This window comes from Dermacentor silvarum, chromosome 9, assembly GCF_013339745.2.
Source record: "Dermacentor silvarum isolate Dsil-2018 chromosome 9, BIME_Dsil_1.4, whole genome shotgun sequence".
Taxonomy (NCBI): Eukaryota; Metazoa; Arthropoda; class Arachnida; order Ixodida; family Ixodidae; genus Dermacentor; species Dermacentor silvarum.
This window is the reverse complement of record NC_051162.1, coordinates 104,278,789-104,300,731: the sequence shown is the minus strand read 5'-3', so window position 1 is coordinate 104,300,731 and position 21,943 is coordinate 104,278,789. Positions and strand designations below refer to the sequence as shown.

At 46.4% G+C, this 21,943-nt stretch overlaps 2 protein-coding genes and 1 long non-coding RNA gene across 7 annotated transcripts in view; 2 read left to right on the top strand and 1 right to left on the bottom strand.

The window, feature by feature from the left end:
* The window catches only part of LOC119463482 (uncharacterized), a 179,123-nt gene extending 162,478 nt beyond the window's left edge, over window positions 1-16,645 (top strand). Inside the window, exon 8 of the mRNA XM_049656664.1 lies at window positions 16,518-16,645. The gene's annotated coding sequence lies outside the window, so the exon portion shown is untranslated. The remainder of the gene's footprint in view (window positions 1-16,517) is intronic.
* Window positions 1-21,943, top strand: part of LOC119463475 (uncharacterized) — a 562,544-nt gene that overhangs the window by 244,441 nt on the left and 296,160 nt on the right. The window contains exon 13 of the mRNA XM_049656653.1: window positions 15,641-15,816. Within this exon, the coding sequence (XP_049512610.1) occupies window positions 15,641-15,816 (176 nt within the window). The remainder of the gene's footprint in view (window positions 1-15,640; window positions 15,817-21,943) is intronic.
* LOC125940444 (uncharacterized) overlaps window positions 1-21,943 on the bottom strand; it is a 405,801-nt gene that overhangs the window by 105,156 nt on the left and 278,702 nt on the right. The gene's annotated exons all lie outside the window — the stretch shown is intronic.

The window sequence follows — 21,943 nt, the reverse complement described above, 5'->3', positions numbered from 1 at the left end:
AGTATGGTGGCTCCATCTAGTTAAGGTGCCTGCAAACGCAGCGCGCCCGACATGTAGGTTGCAGTTGTAAGGCTTGATCGGGCTCAGCAGACTGCTGTGCAGAGACCATTACAAGTCGCAGCTCGCCGTCAACGCCGGGCGGACAGCTCAGATCTCTCGTGGTCGTTTCGTTAACTTGGTAGGTACCAAAATTGGCATAGTATGACAGGAGTGTATTAGGAACGTAATTAATAGGTCATGACATAAATGCCATTACATGCATGTCGTGTAGGTCATGACAATGACCCAGCGAAAAAGATTAACAATCAAAAACCGCTGAAATGGGTTCGGACGTGGGTACTAAGTGTAGGAAACAATAAAGGATGCTGGTAGAAGTCACAGTCATGAGCATGACTCGGGAAAAATGACAATGACTCAGCGAAAAAAATATTAACACTCAGAAGTCACGCAAATGGGTTCTGACGTTGGTACTAAGTGAAGGAAACACTAAAGGATGATGTTAGTCATAGTCATGACCATGACTGAGCAAAAGTGACAATGACTCAGCGAAAAAAGATTAACACTCCGAAACCACTGGAATGGGTTCGGACTTGGGCACTAACTGAAGGAAACACTGAAGGATGGTGTTAGAAGTCATAGTCATGAGCATGACTCTCCAAAAATGACAGCGAAAAAAGAACAATACTCAAAAACTACTGAAATAGGTTTAGGCGTGGGAACTAAGTGAAGGAAACACTATAGGATTCTGGTAGAAGTCATAGTCATGACCACTACTCAGCAGAAATGAGAATGACTCAGCGGAAAGCGATTAACACTCAAATACGAATGGAATGGGTTTGCGATGTGGTACTTTGGCTGCAGTGGCGGAGCGCACTGCATGCAACCCGCTGAATCCTTGTTTTTCTGCTGTCATAGGCTATACCACTGTCCCGAAATTGGAAGCTGTGAACCGCAAGCTTCCAACCTGCCGGAAACTTCGTTGCCCTGTGCTTTTCCTCGACCTAGCGGTCTGAACTTTTGAATCTGCGCCGCATTGCTGCCGACCACATGACCGCAAAGATTCTGCGCAAGCGCTGTTGTTGTCACCTGCGAGTCACGGCCACAGCTGGGGCGGTTCCCTTCACTTTCGCAGCAGCGGCGGAGCGCATCGCACGCAGCCCGCTGAATCCTTGTTTCTACTGTCATAGGTTGGTGACTATTCTTCGGTGTTATTCCCACTGTTTATAGACGCTGCGCGGTTTGCTGTTTGCTGCCAGTGTGATGGCTTACTGACGATGTAAGCGCGACATGCACGGTTGAAAGTGTTCTATATCGAGGCAATAATCCAATCATCTTTTATTTTCTTGTTCTCATGGAGCGGTGTAACTTATGTCTTTGTATGCTGAGTGGGGATGATCTTGCACTGACCTGTACAGAATGTGAATTTTTATTCCACGTAGGAACATGCTCTGACGTCACTGAGCAAAAGTTTAAGGCAAAAAAGGTTTTAAAAGAACCGCTGGAACTGTGAGAAGTGTAGGGAAGGAAACGACAGGAAAACAGTTACCAGAACATCCGATAGTGAAGTGGTCACTAGACATGTAGATATGGACCACGAGTTAAACATGCTACTTGTATTGCCGACTAAGGTAAACGGCATAGAAGTAACTTAAACTATGGGGTTTGACGTGCCAAAAGCACGATCTGATTATGAGGCACGCTGTAGTGGGGGACTCCGGAAATTTGGACCACCTGGGGTTCTTTAACGTGCACCTAAATATAAGTACACGGGTCTCTTTCTCATTTCGCCCCCATCGATTGCGGCTGCCGTGGCCGGGTTTCAATCCCGCGACCTCGTGCTCAGCAGCCCAACACCATAGCCACTAAGCAACCACGGCGGGTGGCATAGAAGAATCCATCCAGCTATTCTCAGATCGCTTTGATGTCATACAGCAGCGCCAGGACGCCAAGAAATAGAACTGAAAGATCTAAGGCACAAAGTGGAAAATATTGAGAAATATGGCGCAACAAAAGAGCTATAACAGCTTCAGGCTGATATCGAGGGTCTTGAGTGGCGTAGTAGACGCTAGCGCACTGCACGGGCCCGGGCTTACCCTAAAGCCCGGACCCGGCGCGGCCTGTGGGCCGCGCCGGGCCGGGTAGGGCAGTTTTTTCACGGGCTTGGGGCGAGCTCGGGCACGGCATGTGCTTTTTGACCTGGTCCCGGACCGGGCTCGGGTATTTTGACGTGGGACCGGGCCGGGCTAGCACTTTCTGGTGGTGTGCATGGAAGGTGCAGCGACTTATCCTCGCGCGCCTCGACTCTGAAAAACCTGTAGCCCTGGCGCAGCTGGAAGCTTGCAGTGCTACTCCTGTGTGCTTCCCTTTTCTTCTTTCGTCGTATTTTGCGGTGTTTGAATAGAATGTAAAAGTCCAGAAAGACCGAAGTCCCCTCAAACCAAAGGATGTCATTTTATTCCTTACATAAATTAATGTAATAATGCTTTCAGCGCGGTGCAAGTGCGTTCGTGACTTGCTGATTCTTCAAATGCAAATTGGTAAAACGATGACTGGTAAGATAAGATAATTCGTCACGCGGCTGAAATATGGCACTGCGTCCATCCATGATTGCACGCATGTTCTCAACCGGCCGCCTAGCAGCAGCGCAATTATACTGCACCATGGAGGAACGAGAAGCTTTCTTTCTTCGTTTACTCCATCCATGCGCTGCGCTCACGACCGGCCGTGACTCCGTTTCGGCTATAGTGTACTGGATTACGGTTAAGTGGGACGAGCGGTTGGGGCGACGCATGCTTTGCAGTGAGGCACCCGACGTGGAAAAATACTGAGGCGGCGCTGCGATGGAAGTGGATTGGGCCGCATCAAGGTCGCGCCGTTGGAAACTGCTGGCGATACTGCTCGGCAGGGTCATTCGTACTACTTCGCGCGCTGGTATTTGCATTTAGACCGCTCAAATGGTGTTCACAATTGCATATGATATGTATTTATGCCTTAACAATAAATTCCTGTCATGCTCTTTATTTTATTTTTTTAATGTTGCTCTGTGATTTTTTTCGGTCTCGGGCCGGGTTAAAGCCGGTTTCAAGCCGTGCTCGGGCCGGGATAGGGCCTAAGGTAAAGGGGTGACGGGCCGGGCCGGGCGGGTAACGTAGATTATTTCCGGGCCCGGGTCTCGCCATAAAACTTTTGGTCGGGCTCGGGTGGGCAGCACAACGTAAAAACGGGCAATGAAAAAACGCTCGTGCGATTTGGGTGCACATTACAGAAACCGAGAGGATCAAAATAAGATTAGATCATTCGTTAGATCAGATGATCAAACCATGACGGCGTGCCCCATAGCGCTAGTGTTGCAGTGGGATGCGAAATCACATGAATAACATCAGACATTGCCTTATCAAAATTATCTTTCTTGCCCTCTCGGACGCAGAAGACAAAGGCTGGCTTAACGAAATTCACGTGCGGAAATTTGTACCTCACAATGGAAGGCGAGAAGCTTCCCCCGTATGTTCAATATCATGCCAATGATGCTTCGGTCACGTCGGTCCATGGAGAGTCAGCGTCGTTAAAGACACCACCGAAAACAGCATGGAAGTCTAGGTGCACAGCGATGGAATTGTTGAAAGTTGCTGTAGCAGTTCTCCTGATCACAACAGTGACTTCCCTGACGTTATTCTTTATCCAACGAGGACAGGTAAGCAAGTCTTATTTTTCCATTTTTCTAGACTCACCTCTATATTTTACCACAGCTGGGAATTAGTATCTGAGACACTAATAGCCATGCAATTGAACGATGTAAGCGAAAAAAAAATGTTTCCCAGGATTTATTCTGAAAGCTGCAAGTGGTCTATATAGACACTAAATGCAGCCAACTGCTTATGGATGGCTCCATGCAGTGAAAAATGCCAGAAACTTCAAATTACCATCTAAGCTTTTTTAAATATATCATCAAAATATTCCCGAGCACATTTTTTGTATGTATGTTACGTTTTTCTTTTTGCTTTTTTTTCGTTAATTTTTAAAGTTAGTTCCTGTAACGTACCTGTAGACACAGTTTTCTTTGGACTGGAATCTAGCCTTACGGCTATTATTTTGTTCAAATATTAGGTACCCATTTTTTATGTTGAGATAATAAAGCTGATTGATTGATTGATTAAAAAGGATTTCAGGAATTGAAGGTCATGCGACGTTATCAATTGTGGAAATGTCTTACTGAGGGCCTTGCCATTCTGGTGGAACGGAGCACTCCTGTGCACAAGAAGTGCATATACAGAGCATGTGGATAACACAGCTTTGAAGCAGACGGCAGATCTGACTCATTGTGGGAATTGACTTTGTCGAATCCTTTATGAGATGCCATGGCAAAACAGCCGACTCCGATGATGAACCCACAGTTGCTTTCAGCCGACAAAGGCGTCCGACAACTTGTTCGCAGCGGATATCAGCCGTGATGACGCATAAAGGAGTAATTAAAGCAGTATTCTGGGGTGGTGTTCTCAAGAGCTCACTGACGATGATATAGGATCTTCGAGATATCTTGTTTCTCTCTACCTCGAACTCTTTGATTTAGAAGGACGACAGTATTTATGGCACAGCGCCAGGAATGCTCTCAGATGGAACCGCATGATGTGCTTGTCGTGATCGCGCACGAAACGCGGCTACAGTGGTGTAAGATATGGCGGCAAGCAACCTCCCCGCGACCGCTTCACGTGGAAGCGAGGCTGCGTTTCTGGTAAGGGTGAGGATTCACGCATAACGCGTCGCTCGACAGCTGGCCCGGTGGTGAAGTATGTTGCTAGTTGTCGAACCCCTCAGATGAGTTTAGGAATGTGTATAGGGGAAACCAGTGAAATGTCGGTCCCCGGTGGGTGCCGCCACCTGGGATGCGGAGGACAGCATCATCTGGTGGTGTAGCAGGGAAACTCACGTACCGGGACAGAACTCTGTCATTAGAGGAAGGTTCCGCGTGCTTTCACAAATGGAAGCAGATTTTGATTCAGAGACAGCGATGACGACGGCGATGAGGAGCATTAGTTTCCAAAAAAGGCTTCGCTCTAAGAAACAGACATTCCTGCTCCTTCAAAGGATGCGTTGTCTCTGCGCGTTGATTATGCTTCAGCTATTAGACCATGAAGAACATTTTACGTTGTAACGGAAATGAAGAGAAATGTGTTTTGGTGACTTCCGCTGTTGTGGTAGACGGGGACAAATACCGTGCAGTCTGCGACAACATGTTGGTTGATGTTTGCTTCTCTATGCGCTTGTATATTTTAAATAAATTTAATTCGATATTTACTCGTGGCATATTTCGTCGTGATGCGGTTTTCATAGCCTTCCTCGTCAATTCAACACGGAACTTAGAAGCGGTTGCAGCCTTGGTGGTCGGAGGTGGCCCATGAAGCGCCAGTGGCGGTGCACTCCCTCCCACCCATCAGCCTGGCACATCGTCTGGACCCCAGAGCCAAGACCCCAAATCCTCTTTGTGGCACTGATGCCGAGTACACTGAAGTATGGACAGCCATGAACGAACGTGTGAGCAGCCACAAGTGGTACTGTACGCTGATGTTGGCGAACATCGAGGGACGCCTTGCGTCTGGTGTAAGATACATGCGCAGCCCTTTCCCTTTACTAGCTTGGACTGCTGCAAACAGCTAACCCAGGTGATCAGAAAGCCAGTTGGCCGTCTGCTGGTTGCGATACGAGAACTCGCCTCCGATGCTGAGTCGTCGACAGCGTCGTTTGTAGCGTATATTGAGAATGTACGGGATTTGTTCAAGAAAGTTAGCAACAAAATGTCCTAAGCCAAAACATGCCTATTCTAAAGGGTATTGCGGACGATGCCTTCAACCTCCTGACTTCACAGAAATACACTACAGTTGATGCGATCATGAACAAAATTCACACAGAAACTTCTCCGGAAGCCGTATAAGTATTCGTGAGCACATGTATTCTCCAGAAGCCGTATAAGTATTCGCCTATATATTCTGTCGAACTAAGGAATTGACCTGACACTGAATTGACACTGAACCTAGAGTCGTAAACTCAACCTTTAATGTTGTGAAAACTCAAGCTCGTTGTAGCAGCATCAAAAGTACGCATACTTCTTTTCATAAATACCTGAAATAAAACTTAGAACGGGTGTCCTTAGGAGGAAATAGTGTTGTCACATATGCACTTCCCCTACTTTCATGTGATGTAAACGACATACATCCCTGTACTACAAAACTCAAAAACTACTTAGGCACGGAATCAACAGTTAACTGAAATAAGGGCGCCGCCAATTTCCGAAAAGGAAAAATAATCGTTAACCCGAAAGCAGCTCAAAGCTACAAAGGAAAACTATACGGCTTTGTCAAATCAAAAGAAACGCAGTCCGCGGAAAAAATCTTCCGGCTCCCATGATCAGTTCGGGACCAACGACTGTCGTAGTTGCCCTCAAAACCCATATGGCTGGTATTTGATGCTTCGTGCTTGCTCTCTACTGGTTGGCCATTTTACCTTTACGAAGCTTGCTTGATCCAGAAAAAAAAACACAAGGGGCCTGTGTGTGTGTGTGTGTGTGTGTGTGTTTGTGTGTGTGGAAAACTTTATAGAAGAATAGAGAAAAACGAATTGGAGGACGCTTAATCTTGGTACGCAATGGGATTCGGAGATTCCTGGTTGCTTATCAGGCTTTCCAGCAACTGCAGCTTTCTTTTTCTCCAACTTTGCCTGTGCATACGGCTGCCGTAGGGAGTCTACATGCAACGCTCTTCTCGGCTGCCGAGCAGGCCAGCGCCATCTGGATGGTAGTTTTGCAAGGAGGTAACCGGGCCGCGCCGCTGTATCAGTGGTAGAAAGGCTGGAAAAGGAGCTTGTGTTGCGTAAGAGAATGATGTTTTCTCGTATAGTCAAATTACAATCCCACGTTGTCACGTCTGTGGGTTGTGATTACGTCATACTTTACGATTTTTCTGACGCATTTTCCTTTGAGAAATTTGATTAGTTCACCAGCGCTTCTGCGCCACGCGGAAGGCCTGCGTAGTAAGCGTGGTTCGGGATGATTTTCTTGGCCGGGCAACGCCACTGACGCCGACGCCGGGCTTTCTGAGACACAGGGCCCTTACCGCTACTGTGTTAAAAACGGAAAGAAAAAGGCTCACAAAGGGTAGGGTCCTTGGTCTAGAACTAAACTGACTCTGGCTTCTCTCTGGACCTGATCTGGAAGAGCTGTTGGCCCCTCCAGATCGCAGTCCACGAGTCGCGTTTCCCATGGCAGCGAGAAGTTTGAGGTTAGTGTGAATCGTGAGTCTATTGTTTGAGGGCGCCTCCCGCATTACCACGTGTTATCTCTCAGTATTGGTCGAACCTCGCACCTCTGCTCTGGCTCCGCCGATGCGATCTTGCTCTGTCGGAGGAGGTTTGGACAAGCGTTAGTTTGAATCCGGCGCCATTCCCTTCCTTCATGGTGTGTAAGTTTAGGTTTGGGGGAAGCGAGTGTTCGTTGCTCCCTGGAGGGCAAGGATCTCCGTCGGGGTGACCGGTGATGCATTGGTTGGAGGGGACATGAGGGTCGAGCTCGCCGCTCGGTTATTTGCTTCTGTCGTGGGGAGTCTGTCGCGTTATTTCGCCGCAGACCCTCATGCACTGCACACCAAGTGATCCCGTGTTGCAGTTGGTGGGGTTTTCTTAGCAGCCTTGCTGCGGCAGCACGCAGGACCCCCTTGATATAGGCCCTGCACGCCACTATGGAGTCAATTAGCGCATGGGCGGGTACTTCTTTTTGGTCTGCATCGTTCATGGCCATTGCGATGCCCACCGCCTCATTGGATAATATATAATTTAAGGGCAAGTACTTCGGAGGTGATCGAAGCCAATATTGAAGTCAAGTGATATCGGTAGGTTGTTTTAAGTTGCGGAGAACATGTCAGGTAAATATATGACAGATATATGCCATGGATCACATTCCCGACTGGCCCTATCTCTATGTGCGAGAAGGAAAATTGTATTGCTCAAAGCGACACTAACTGATTTCTGATGGTGTCTTTTTATCTCTCTTTGCTATCACATCCCACCTTGCCTATTTGGTTTGGTCATGAATCCACTAAAGATCAAAGCATGTGTTGAGCTTCCAGAAGATCTAATCATCCAATGTTATTTTCTTTTGCAGCCCACTCCGAATGCAGAGTGCCTAGAAATTGCTGGTAAGCTTTTCATTTTTGTTTTAATGAAGCTTTTGTATAATTGAGGATCCCTGATGGCGCCCAGAAAACATAAAAGCAAGTTTGTCGGTGGTATAAAATCAGCTGCTAAGGTCTATTCAAAAAGCGAGAACGGTCGTAAACGTTTCTTGCTTATTGAATTTTGCCCTCAAAAACAGGCGCGCTGCAGTAGCCAGGCGACAAGAAAGCAATGAGGTGAAATATATCCACGGAATAATTCCTTTTTTTTTAATGCGTGGCTGAATATTCAGTAGGTTGCAACGTGTTAAAAAAAAGCTACTAAAATATGAGGTTTCCCGTACCCAAACAAAGATATGATTATGAGGCGCACCATAATGGGGGGCTGCAGATTAATTTTAACTACCTGATGCTCTTTAAGATGCAGCCAATGCAGGGTACACGGGCGTTTTTGCATTGCGGCCCCATCTAAATGCCGCCGCCGTGACCGGGATTCAATCCTGCACCATCGATCTTAGCAGCACGCCGACCAAAGCGATTACGCTACCGCGGCGGGCAGGTTGTAACGTGTGTGTAAAACAAAAAGGTAATCAGAGTTATGACATGCGTCTCAGGGAAAACAGAATGTAAGTTCAAATTGCTCTTACAAGCTACTTGGAAATTTAAAAAAATATCACAAGGAGCCAGCACTAAGGACAACATAGGTGAAATTACTTGTACTTACTAATTGAATTAATGAAATCATAAGTTAATGAAATCGAAAATAGATAAAAAATGTAGGTGAATTATAGAGAAGCTGTTCAGATTCACCAAAGGAATTATTAAAGAAAAGAATATGCGGTATACAAAAACAAGCGCGTGATAGCGCCACTATTTCAGCGCTCCCAAACGACCGATCAAGAAACGAAATCCGCATATCTGTACAGCGGTTCCGGGATCGGCTTGGCGTTACCGGCGGCCACGAGGCCAGCAACTCTCACCACTAAGATGTGATCGCGAATGAATATAAGAACATGGCAATTGCGTTTTCCTTCCCGAGAGTTAGCCGTTCGTGATTTTTCATTCATCATCATCATCATCATCAGCCTATATTTATGTCCACTGCAGGACGAAGGCCTCTCCCTGCGATCTCCAATTACCCCTGTCTTGCGCTAGCGTATTCCAACTTGCGCCTGCGAATTTCCTAACCTCATCATCCCACCTGACTTTCTGCCGTCCTCGACTGCGCTTCCCTTCTCTTGGTATCCATTCTGTAACCCTAATGGTCCACCGGTTATCCATCCTACGTATTACATGGCCTGCCCAGCTCCATTTCTTCCGCTTAATGTCAACTAGAATATCGTCTACCCCCGTTTGTTCTCTGATCCACACCGCTCTCTTCCTGTCTCTTAACGTTACTCCTAAGATTTTTCGTTCCATTGCTCTTTGTGCGGTCCTTAACTTGTTCTCGAGCTTCTTTGTCAACCTCCAAGTTTCTGCCCCGTATGTTAGCACCGGTAGAATGCAATGATTGTACACTTTTCTTTTCAACGACAGTGGTAAGCTCCCAGTCAGGATTTGGCAATGCCTGCCGTATGCACTCCAACCCAATTTTATTCTTCTGTAAATTTCTTTCTCATGATCAGGGTCCCCTGTGAGTAATTGACCTAGATAAACATATTCCTTTACAGATTCTAGAGGCTGACGGGCGATCCTGAATTCTTGTTCCCTTGCCAGGCCATTGAACATTATCTTTGTCTTCTGCATATTCATCTTCAACCCAATTCTTGCACTTTCTCGATGAAGGTCCTCAATCATTTGTTGTAATTCCTCTCCATTGTTGCTCAATAGGACAATGTCATCTGCAAACCGAAGGTTGCTGAGATATTCGCCATCGATCCTCACTCCTAATCCTTCCCAGTCTAAGAGCTTGAATACTTCTTCTAAGCATGCAGTGAATAGCATTGGAGAGATTGTGTCTCCTTGCCTGACCCCTTTCTTGATAGGTATCTTTCTACTTTTCTTGTGGAGAACCAAGGTAGCTGTGGAATCCTTGTAGATATTTGTCAAGATATTCACGTATGCCTCCTCCACTCCTTGATTACGCAATGCCTCTATGACTGCTGATATCTCTACTGAATCGAATGCCTTTTCATAATCTATGAAAGCCATATAGAGAGGTTGATTGTACTCCGCAGATTTCTCGATTACCTGATTGATGGCATGGATATGGTCCATCGTAGAATACCCCTTCCTGAAGCCTGCCTGTTCTCTTGGTTGACTGAATTCAAGTGTTGTCCTGATTCTATTGGAAATTATCTTGGTGAATATTTTATACAATACTGAAAGCAAGCTAATGGGTCTGTAATTCTTCAGTTCTTTAACGTCTCCCTTCTTATGGATAAGTATAATGTTGGCGTTCTTCCAGCTCTCTGGTACACTTGAAGTGGTGAGGCATTGCGTATAAAGGGCCGCAAGCTTTTCAAGCATGATATCTCCTCCATCTTTGATTAAATCTACTGTTATTCCATCTTCTCCAGGCGCTTTTCCCCTGGTCATATCTTTCAAGGCCCTTCTAACTTCATCGCTAGTTGAATAACTGAATAACTGAATAACTGAATAGTTGAATGAATAACTGAAATAGTCTGCGCAATAACTGAATAGTTGAATGAATAACTGAAATAGTCTGCGCATTAGCGCAGACTATTTCAGTTATTTCAGTTAGCCGTTCGTAATTTGTTTTAATAGCGCCGTCCATCTGGGATAGGTTGTGCTGGATGAACTTAAGTTCTTGAAGCATGTAAGTTTGACTAGATTGGATTTCATGGAGTGCTTATGTCGCAAGATGCTTGCGTCTCGTTAGAACGGGTAGTGGGAACTCGGTTTAATTCGATGTCGCCTGATACCGCTAACATCTGTTCGATGACATGCGCACAAGAAATTGTAACTTTAAAACAACACTGTGCGATTGGCAACACCAGAAGCGCCGCATAACGAGTGCGACGTGCGTATAGTGAATATTGATTATTTACCTGCAAGACAAAAAGGCGTTACAGGTAAGTGGCAGTGACCATAGGTGCGGTGTTGCGAAGGCCATTGAAGGCCACACTGGGCCTGGAGGCATATATGTATTCCGGTGGTAAGGAGCATGTGATCCGAAGAGCAGCAATCGTTGGGGGTCACGTGACGTGGTGGCGATAGCGGATGTGTAGGCTCGTGCACTGGGCATTGGGGCGGCAAAGTTGAAAGTACCCGTGCTCGTAGATGCTCCAGCTGAGGGAGCGGCTCCGAGCCGTGTTCGGCGTGCGTCCGTTCCGGAAGGAAGGGAGTCTCCGAATTCTCTCCTGGGAGCACTTCTTGGAGCTTTAGACCTCGGGACCACATCAGCGCCTGAAAGTCGAAAAGGAGTTTCAGGTAAGTGGCCGTGACCGTAGCTGCGGTATTGCAAAGCGCATTCATGAAACGCTTCAAATGTTTCTCCGTTCCCAGTGAGGACTGAAGAAAGCAGAGAGCGCGTAACAATTTTTTGCAGACATCAGACCCACTCTTGCGTGTCGTGTACGGAAAATGTGATGTGTCCATGTAAGCTATGCTCTTCGAGAATGATTACTGAAATCTTGTCCTCACCGAAATTTTGTGCATTGTACAATGTAGGCAGTGTGACTTTTGCCCCGCCTCCTCTGTTAACTATGCGAGGAACGGTGCTTATATTTCGATAAAGTAGGAAGTGTGCAGTGAGTGACAAAAAATAAGTGTTTATTCTGTGAAAGTTATTTGCAGTATGTTTAGAAAGTTACTTATTCAGAAGTTCCCCAGTGTCATGGGCTGCCGTTTTCCGCGATGTATCCTAGGGTCATAAAACAACGGCAAAAGGCAACTTCAAATTCATTGAAAATAGAGGAAATGTTAAGAGTACTGTGTGGCATAAATTTAATGTTTCTAGCTTGAACAGAAGTATTGCGCGTAATTATTCAACCCACGAATTTACGGTTTTTCTTTGCGTACAACAAGGAATGTTGTTCGTTTATACGGCGTCCTCGATGAACTATACCAACTAACGTGTTTATTTTTGGTCTGCTTAAGGGCTTGTGTTGGGTAATGCGAACGCAAAATGTAAAATGTTTGACTTGTTTACGACTTATGCAATAAATTACGTATGCAAGTGCTCCTCAGCATGAGCAGTACGTTTTACGACCAGCGGAAAATATTTCCAACCGCCCTGGTGTAACTTCAAACGCCAACAAGACAAAGTTTCTTGGACATAGAGGGAACAATATCTCAAGTTTGCTTGCCAAGTTAAAGGCATGTGCATCAATTACTACCTGTGTGAAGAATTCCTTTAGCGAGTTGACAAAAGTGTGACGCTATCGCTTTGAGCAACGTTTCCCTATTCCACAAAAGAGCTCCGTATTAGCAAAAAATTGAATCTGATGAAATGCGTGGCATGTTAACTGCCGTGTGTACCGAAAATTTCAATCTCCTGGTTTAGTTAGGAGTGTTAAAAATAGTTATTCAACCTAACTTTCTCTTTTGTTATACGTGGTAGGGCGTTTTCCTGGTGTCCTCGGTGAAATAGACGACGCAGCTTTTTTTGTGTTTATTGGCACTAAGGGCAAGGTTGAAAGTGAGCGTCTGTAGGCAAAGTTGAAAGTGAGCGTCCTAAATTACGCCTTCGCCAAACAAATACGCATGCAAGTGCTCTGAACTGTTATAAAATGGTCTAACGAGAGGCGCCGAATTTAGACTGTTCCTCTGGCAGATCTACAAATGCCACCACTATTGAATATAGGAAAAATAGGCGGAAGGTATGTGAAATGTATGCACGAAGTTAAATAGTTATGAATAAATACAGTTTCTGTAAAAACAAGCTTATTTCAGCGTTAGAAAACTTTATACGGGTGCTATTGCGTGAGCTTACCAATGTCGCGACATAAAATCAGGTTACGACAGGGGACGCTAGGTTATGGCCGATGCTGTGGAAAAGTGGATTGTGCGTCGATAAAGTCTCTCGGTAAAAGTTGTTTGTCACATGTAAAGGGAGGAGTAAAATACGGGGGAACATTTTGCAGTTCATAATTTAGTTAAAGGCAATTGAATCTCTCAATGCAACTACTGGAAACAAACAGCTTCTCTGCAAAATGCGTTGTAATTCAAGGTAATAATTATGCTTTGGCTTTATTTTGTTCTACCAATGCCTCTGATGACCGAGGCTCTAATTATTCGATGCCTTTTTCCTACATATACTCTAAACTTCTCTTGCCTATCACAATCGCTAAGCAGTTAACGCTCCAATCTACTTTGAACCCCAGTCCCTCTGTAAGGTCCAAGTGTTCCCTAGCGTCCTTGCTTGGTGAATATCTTGGCATTCAGTTACATTTTTTGAATGTCGTTATTCAATACCGTTACAGCACTACCCGAAGTCACCAATTTCACCTTAGTGGCGGCTGATAATCACTATATCACCCTGGCATGGGGTCAACCTCGGAAGAGAATTGACTTCTACTTGCTCGACGTCACCGGATGGGAGTGGCTTATGAAAATGACAGTCTTCGGAAACAACGCGCGGGAACCTGTAGCAATGGCACCTTCATTCGCGCTGAACAGACACAAGTCACCTGTGGCCCTTTCGATGCCTGCTCGAAGCTTAGTGCGACTATTCGCACGTACACAACAGGACCACCACAGCGCACCTCACAGGGAACCACCATAAAGGATATTTTCATCAGTGGTCATGGTTAGTAGAACTTTAATTTTCATTTAGATGCTGTCTCACAGTTGTAATCTTTATGCTTGTCATATTACTGTGCAACTGCAGATTGCGTATTATGCGTGACCTCACTGAATGTTCTGGCCTGTTGCACTCTTAAAAAAGTTGGCACCCTTTAGGGGCTCATCTCGTCCCACAACAATAATCAGCATCTGTCTTGGCCAGCATTTCCTTTCTTTAACGCTGCAAGCCCAGTACTTCCTAGTCAGGAACGGCATGCCCGATGTCAGCGTGACATTAAAAAAAATTTAAAATTAATTATGGGGTTTTACGTGCCAGAACCACGATCTGATTATGAGGCACGCCGTAGTGGGGGACTCCGGAAATTTGGACCACCTCGGGGTTCTTTAACGTGCACCTAAATCGAAGTACACGGGTGTTTTTGCACTTCGCCCCCATCGAAATGTGGCCGCCGTGGCCGGGATTCGACCTTGTGCTCAGCAGCCCAACACCATAGCCACTGATCAACCACGGCGGGTATCAGCGTGACATAACATTCTCGATAGGAAAGTATGGAGCGGTGAGTTTTCAAGGAAGGAAGCGCAAGCAAGGCAGATGACGACTATGGCTGTGGGACAAATATAAGCTCCAAACGGTGCAAACCTTTTTAACAGTGTGTTTGATTTCTTATATTGCATCTCCATCACAATACCCTGCATTCTTCATTTCCAAGATGGGACATCACTTGGAAGGCAAAACCTGGAAGTAATTTCAACTCAAAGGAAGTTTTTCAGATGTGAAGTCTTAGCAAATATATTCTTAGACTGGCGCTGATCTAGCTAGGAACATATCCCAACGTAAAGATTTCGTTCCGATAGATACGCAATCTTGGCTTCGACCTCAACTCGAACCACAGTGCGATAGTGAACGTAGGCTGCTTTCCCAACCACGTGTTATCATAGCGCCTTTGCCCGTAATCATGTTTTCCACCAAAGTGTGTCCAATAAAGCCTATGGTCCAAACGCTGCCTTGTATAATTTTGAAGTGTTCTGCGTACCGAAAAGCTACGTTTAACGAGGAAGACAAGGGTTGACCTTCCGGTCTTTCTTTTTCCAGTTTCAGTAGTGCCAGTTCTTCTGCAGCTGTCTAAAGCCTGTCGTAATATTGCTCCACCGTATTGGACAATAATATGTGTCTTATGAAAGTAAACTCAACAAAGAACCCGTGTGTAACGAATACAGACAATACGGCATCGCAAGCAGAAGAAGAGCGAGTAGCCACCGAAGAAAGGATAGGGCGACGAAGTAGGTTTTATCTTATATGGTGTAAACCAGAGAAGGCTCAGTTGATAAAATGCACAGAATAGAGTCCCACAAACAGCTACATAACACTGTGGTATAACTCAACAGTATTTGCAGCTGCAATGTGCGAACAAAAATGATACTTCGTGTAACACATGTTGAAGCGTTCAGCCATTTGTAAATAGCGAGATGTCCAGCTGTCTCTGAATATTCTTCGAGTTAATAAACATATTGTGCGGTTACCTAAGTACGAACATAATAGAAATGTTCCACAAAAGTAAACCGATTAAGAACAGGGTTTTTTCGGCACTATACTTGAGTTCAGGTTTGTCTTATTAGGCAGGCCAAGGGTATTTTATACACCTGTGCTATTTTACATGAGACCATGAAATGAAACAAAAATGCATTGTGGTAATGCTTGCAGTTCTCGAGAGGAACTAGCCCTCGGAAACGGATCTGATTGACTTAGCGTTATTTCCGACATTATCATTCATCAGAGCCAAGTGAACCCAAGAGCATCACCATGGTCGCCAAGTCCCCATCCATGACGAGACTGCTATGGGAACCACCAACATGCATACATGGCCTTGTGGACGTGTACGAAGTTAAAGTGTGTGAGATGTTTTCAGAATGTGACCAAAAGCAGAACTTGAGTGACTGCATTGAGCACGAGGTTACGGACACCTGGCTGGACTTTGACAGCAAAGAAGACACCCCGTACTGCGTCCTGATTACGGCTAGTACACGATGTGGCGGCAAAGTTCTCACTAGCCCTCCAGCGATGCAAGAAGTGAGAACGCCCCTATCCTGTGAGTCTTTTTTTACATAATGCGTAGAAAATTGGCTAAGGGTGACGTATTATGGGAGGTTAACATGTAAAATGCGCTGAATATCTATTGCTCGCTGCGCATCGCAGAAGCGGCAACAAAAGAAACATTCTCATTATTGTAAACTTTAACAAAAATGTGTAATTCGGAGGCCTGGTCAACCATTTAATGCGCAAACACTGTTCCACAAGAGAAAAATACTTATTAACCTTTATTTGTGGCGACGGTTGCGGGACTTCAAAAATTTGCGGAATGTTAGTGGAGATATGACTCTATTAGCATAGTTATTAAGTAGCAGTTGCTCTACTTAACTACCTACTGGTAAAAACTCGCTCCAGCTTATCACAACGCCAATATAGAATGTACTTGAAGTTTCACATGCATAGGTTTTAATTTCATAGTATCTAAGAAGCGTAGCCTATAAATAATATACAGTACAGGCTTACCTCTTCCATTGACGTGAACTCACCGTATAGAATTATTGGGAGGCAGGCAAGAAAAGTACTGCTGCAAGAAAATGCACTTAAAGGGTCGATGCTTATTGCAGCACTCCCCGACGTGTCCAACCTGAGACTAATCAGTGCCAAAAGTGGCCATATTACCTTATCCTGGCAGCGGCCCAAAGGTCGTTTCGACTACTATTCGGTGGAAGTCACTGAAGACAAGCTTAGCAGCCCAGACACTGCTAAACACTGGCTTGGTTTGTGCGCCAACGGCACCATCATCCGCCCCGACCAGACGGAACTCACGTGCGGCCCATTGGAGCCTTGCAGTAATTTGTCCTGCACCATGCGCACCCACTTGAGTGGACCGCCAGAGCGCAGTTCTCCTGGAGTGACATTAAAAGGCATATTCATCCCTGCGGAAGGTACGTAATTCTACCATGACTAACTAAAGTAAGTGGGAAAATTTAGCTGACTGATTACTGCCGTGGAAAGTTTAAATCTACAAATCTTGGAAAACAGCAATATTGTTTTGAAGAAATAGCAGCATGGACTCTTCGAAGGCTCCCTTAATCGCTAGAGGTGCGAGGGTGACGAAGAATAACATAGTTGTTGAGGACTCATTCTTTGTATAATGTCATGCCTTCATTTGCGTTAACTTGCCACCTTCTGATTGAAGGAGCTCGTACTTGATAGCAGCAACCGTGGATAATGACTGCATTTGGTTGTATTCATTCACGGACGCACGTACGCGAGCACAAGACAAGTCCTGCGGAGTTGCTGTTGTTTGTGTCTGTTGTCTGGTTATCGCTGTGGCAGCGCCACGAATTCATCACTTCGCTTGCTGTATGTGCCGCGACATGGCGCCCTATAACGTAAAACTATTCCAATCTGTTTACGCCAAATTTGCGTAACTACCGACGGAAGCATCGAGAGCTAACCCGCAACGTTGTTTGAAAAGCCCATCGAAACGCGCTCCTCGTTTATAGGAGGTTACTTTTTTTACAGCGTAAGCTGTTATGGGCTCTTCCGATAGCCGTTCCGGGGCGCGATGATGCCGCCGCTGCGTAACCGCTATGACCGGAAATGCGAAAAAAGTGCCCGCACTCTGCCGGGATCGAACCCAGGGCCGCTGCGTAGGAGTCGGATACGACCCGAGCCTCCACCAGTAAGGTGGCGCCATCTAGTTAAGGTGCCTACAACCACCGCGTACGACAAGGTGCGATTCAGACGAGGCGCGCAATCAACGCTATCCCGATGTTGAATGTGCGCCACGTATTCTGGGTACCTCTTCGGTACACGTAATGGCGTCTGTTCGCATGGTACGAACCGCTGCGGAAGAATCGAATCGTAGAGTTACGTGCGCGGCTACAACCAGGCATTCTCGGGCTCAGCAGACTGATGTGCAGAGAGCATTACAAGCCGCAGCGCGCCGTCGACGCCGCGCGGACAGTTCGGGTCTTTTTCGTCAAAATCGAGGCGAAGACACTTTGCCACGAAGGCCCTGCAGTGCGTGTTGCCGAAATTGGAGCTACCCTTGCGCCGCTCAACCAGCTTACGCTGTGACTATGCTGCGTGTGCCGCGCAGGCCTGTGACCTTTTTTTGCTTTCAAAGCGATTCGCATTTCCTGCATATTGAGCAGTTATTGTCGTCAATTTCCCTGAGAACAGGCGAGGAGCACGCTCAAGTGAGTAGAGTTTAAATGGGCCGAGTCAGTACAGTGAAAGTAGGCAATCGGATGAGGAGGGTGGAGCCGGCATATGCGATTGCTTCGATTCCCGTTACTTAGCTTGCGATGGCTGGTCGAAAATCGCGGAGGCCTTCAACTGAAAGGTAAAAATGCCGCCAGAATGTATCCTTAGCAAAGAGGAATTGGCACAGTGATCTCGTATGCGTGGCGACAGGACTCGATAACATCATTCGACAAAGCAAATTATTTATTATACGCAAATTAATTTGTCCCGGCGCGATCGGCGGGCAGCCATATTCTATTCCTTTCGCAACGGGCCAGGGTTCGGCAATTCAGAAAAAAATTTCGTTGTGTTCATCATATTAATGTGTCTTTACCACGTACAGTCACTTCAACGAGCTGAGTTTCCGTGGTTTTGTGACGTCGCGTGACAGGCAGGCGAAGTGGACCCAGCCCGAAATCGTTTGACCAATAGCAGATAGCTAATGATAAGAAAAAAGGCATCAAATCAGAACAATTATGTTTCTTTTGTTCGGTCTCATCATGCATAATCAGTGTGCACTTATATCAGATGGGGCGTTTTTGCTGTTTTCGTGACATATACAGGCGAAGTTGGGGTGGCCGAAATATTTTACAGGGTAAGCTGTTATAGGCTCATTCCAATGAACGTTTCGGAGCGCGATGGTGTCCGCTGCCGGCGGCCGTGTCCGTAACGGCTATTTGCGGAAAGGCGAAAAAAGTTCCCGGTTCCCGCCGGGATCGAACCCACACCCGCAGCGTGGGAGTCGGATTCTAACACTGAGCCACGCAAGCGCTTGCAATCAGGAAGCAGAAAGATGCCCTATAAACGTGCCCTAGGCAGGCGCGCAGGCGAAGACGACCCGAGCCTCCGCGAAGTATGGTGTCGCGATCTAATTAAGGCGCCTGCAAACGCAGCGTGCGCAGGCGCAGGCGGCAAGTGAGATTCAGACGACGCGCGCAATCAACGCGATCTCCAACGTCAGCCAGTATGGTGGCGCCATCTAGTGAAGGTGCCTGCAAACGCAGGGTGTGCAGGCGCAGACGACAAGATGCGATTCAGACGACGCGCGCAATGAACGCGATCCAGATGTGAGATGTGCACCACTTATTATGGGTCACCGTGTTCTGGGTACCTCTTTGGTAGACGTTATGGCGTCTCCTCGCAAGGTACGAACCGCTTCTGAAGAAGCGAATTGTACAGCTACGTGCGCGGCTACAACCAGGCATCATCGGGTTCAGCAGACTACTGTGCAGAGAGCATTACGAACCGCAGCTCGCCATCGACGCCGGGCGGACAGTTCAGATCGTTCCCGTCAAAACGAGGCGAAAAGACTTTGCCGTAGAGACCCTGTTTTGTGTGGTGCCGAAATTGGAGCTACTCTTGAGCCGCTCCACCAGCTTACGCTGTGACTGTGCTGCGTGTGTCACGCAGGTCTGTTACTTTTTTTTACCAATCGTGTGTGGCTGATTAGGCGAAGAACTTATCTGCGAAAACGCCAGGCCTACTACGCTCATTGGTTTTCCTTAAAAATCTGCATGGTCTAACACCCTGCATACACTGGTACAGTGCTCAGCTCTTGAAACACGCTTCCTTGCCCGCATGGCAGCCAGCGCTTTTGTAGCGAGAGCTACATTGGTCGCATTCTCGCCGTTTCGCTGTGGCCGGTGGCCGCCCTGCAAGCTGAGCCGTTGCCGAGCCACCGCCGCAGCTGGCAGCACCGCTCGCAGCGCTATCTGGCGTCGTCTGCTCGAACTACCATGGCGCGGCGACTTGCCGCAGCCGCCGCAGTTGTGTTGCAAGCGTTCGCCGCTTGCATCTGCCATAACTTCAGAGGAGGAGCCGGTGAAACCGCGTTGCAACAACAGAGGAGCCGGCGTTGCATCGTATATTTAGAAGGGGCGGCTCGGTGGGATTCATCGGCAAATATGAAAAGTGACTCGGAGAGACTGAAAGAAGCCAGGCTTTGTAGTCGGAACGAAACCAAGAGGAGGCAGCGAGCCGAGGAGACGGAGGAAGAACGAGCCGCACGCCTGGAGAAGCGTCGCAAGTACGAAGCGGCCAGGCGAGTGGATTCAAATGAGGATAGCGCTCGAAACGTGTTCAATTCACTGGACGACATCTCCTTGTCCTCCCGCATCACCCACCATCGGGCCGTCTTTGTGGCAATTGAGAAACAAGTAGATGACTTTCATAATAAATGCGTAGCACTTTAAAAATGTCTAGTCTTTGATGTAACCATAAATTAACGAGAGGTAACAACCAAACCTAAACACTCAGACGTACGAAACTAAACAATAAAGATGTAACCGTAGAGAGAACCAAGCTAAACAATAAGATTAACCGTACCTCTCACTACACACACCCAGGCATAGCTGAGTTAAGCCACAGCCAAATTTTCACACAGATTCACGCACAAGGGTAATCCTTTCGAGTAGATGCGTTTCGTACGTGTTTTATTTTCGCTGTGGTAGCACCACGAATTCATCACTTCGTCGACTTGCTGCTTTCTTTCAGACCCGAATCCACCAACGAACCTTACGATGTTCCCAGAATCATCGTCACGGACTCGTCTACAGTGGGAACAGCCGGAGAAAGTGTCAGGCATTATGGAGTCGTACAATCTTAAGATATGCAGTAAATTCGAATCATGTGATCGAGCAGAAGGCTTGAGTAATTGTGCAGAATACCTGACGACCGAGACGTGGGCAGCATTTGACAGCAGCGTGGACACTTCCTACTGCGTACTGGTTACTGTAAAAACACGCTGCAGCTTCGACGATGTAAGCAGCCGGCCACTTATAGCGGAAATACGGACGCCCCTTTTTGGTGAGTTTCTATTTACTTGTCTTCAACATTAATTGCATGGACCTCAGATGCACCCCTGCCTCTCAGGTCAATGCAATTCTCGCCACTTCATTGCGAGAAATGACCACAAAATTGCAGGTGTGCGAACAGTTAAATTCGCACATGCATTTGCTTACGTGTCACGTGTTCTAGAACTGCTTTTCTGTGTAGGTATGAACCATTCAAAGCTACTGTTCTTATTTTGAACACAAATACAAAATAACAATGGCCTTGGTTGCGTATTGGTGCTGTCATGGGACACGCAAAAAAAGTTTCTATTCACTGATTTCCACACCCACTGAGGGTTCGTTAACCAGGGACAATAAAGCGCACTGCTACTGCTTGTGTGGACGTTCGGCGCACAGAGGAATGCCGAGGTAACTCTTTGAGCTTTGCATCGTTTAGACCTCCCGACTTTTTCTTTTTACATCCGTGATAAGAGGGATACATTTACTGTAACGATACACAGTATTTATACTGTTCATTTTTTTGCTTATTCGAAGTAGTTCAGTTACTTCGCAGTACTCGATAGAAAAGTAAATGCGGGAGCAAAAGCGAGAACAGCTTTTGTTCTCTCTCTCGCAACAATCACTTAACAATAACAATTATGGTAACAAGGTTAGATAATTACAGCAGTTACCCTTTTGTAACAAAATTCGGGTAATATTTTCATTGTAATTTTCATCTAGCTCTAGCGTTTTGAAGAACAAGTGGCACGCATTGCCAAAATTCGGGTTGAATCGGATAACACTGAAACTAGTTTTTAAGAAACAGTGTGAAGACGGAATGATTTCTTTCGCATGATGCGCTGACATGCAAGTTCTCGTGAACTGCTCTTGGAAGAGGTGGGTAAGGATCTTGATGGTGAATAGATATGAAGTGATTGTTTCTTTCCGCCAAATACCGTTTTTGTGAATGCCTCTTTGGAACAACTTTGTACGTTCTGATGGCATCAAGTAGTTTCAAGTCGTGG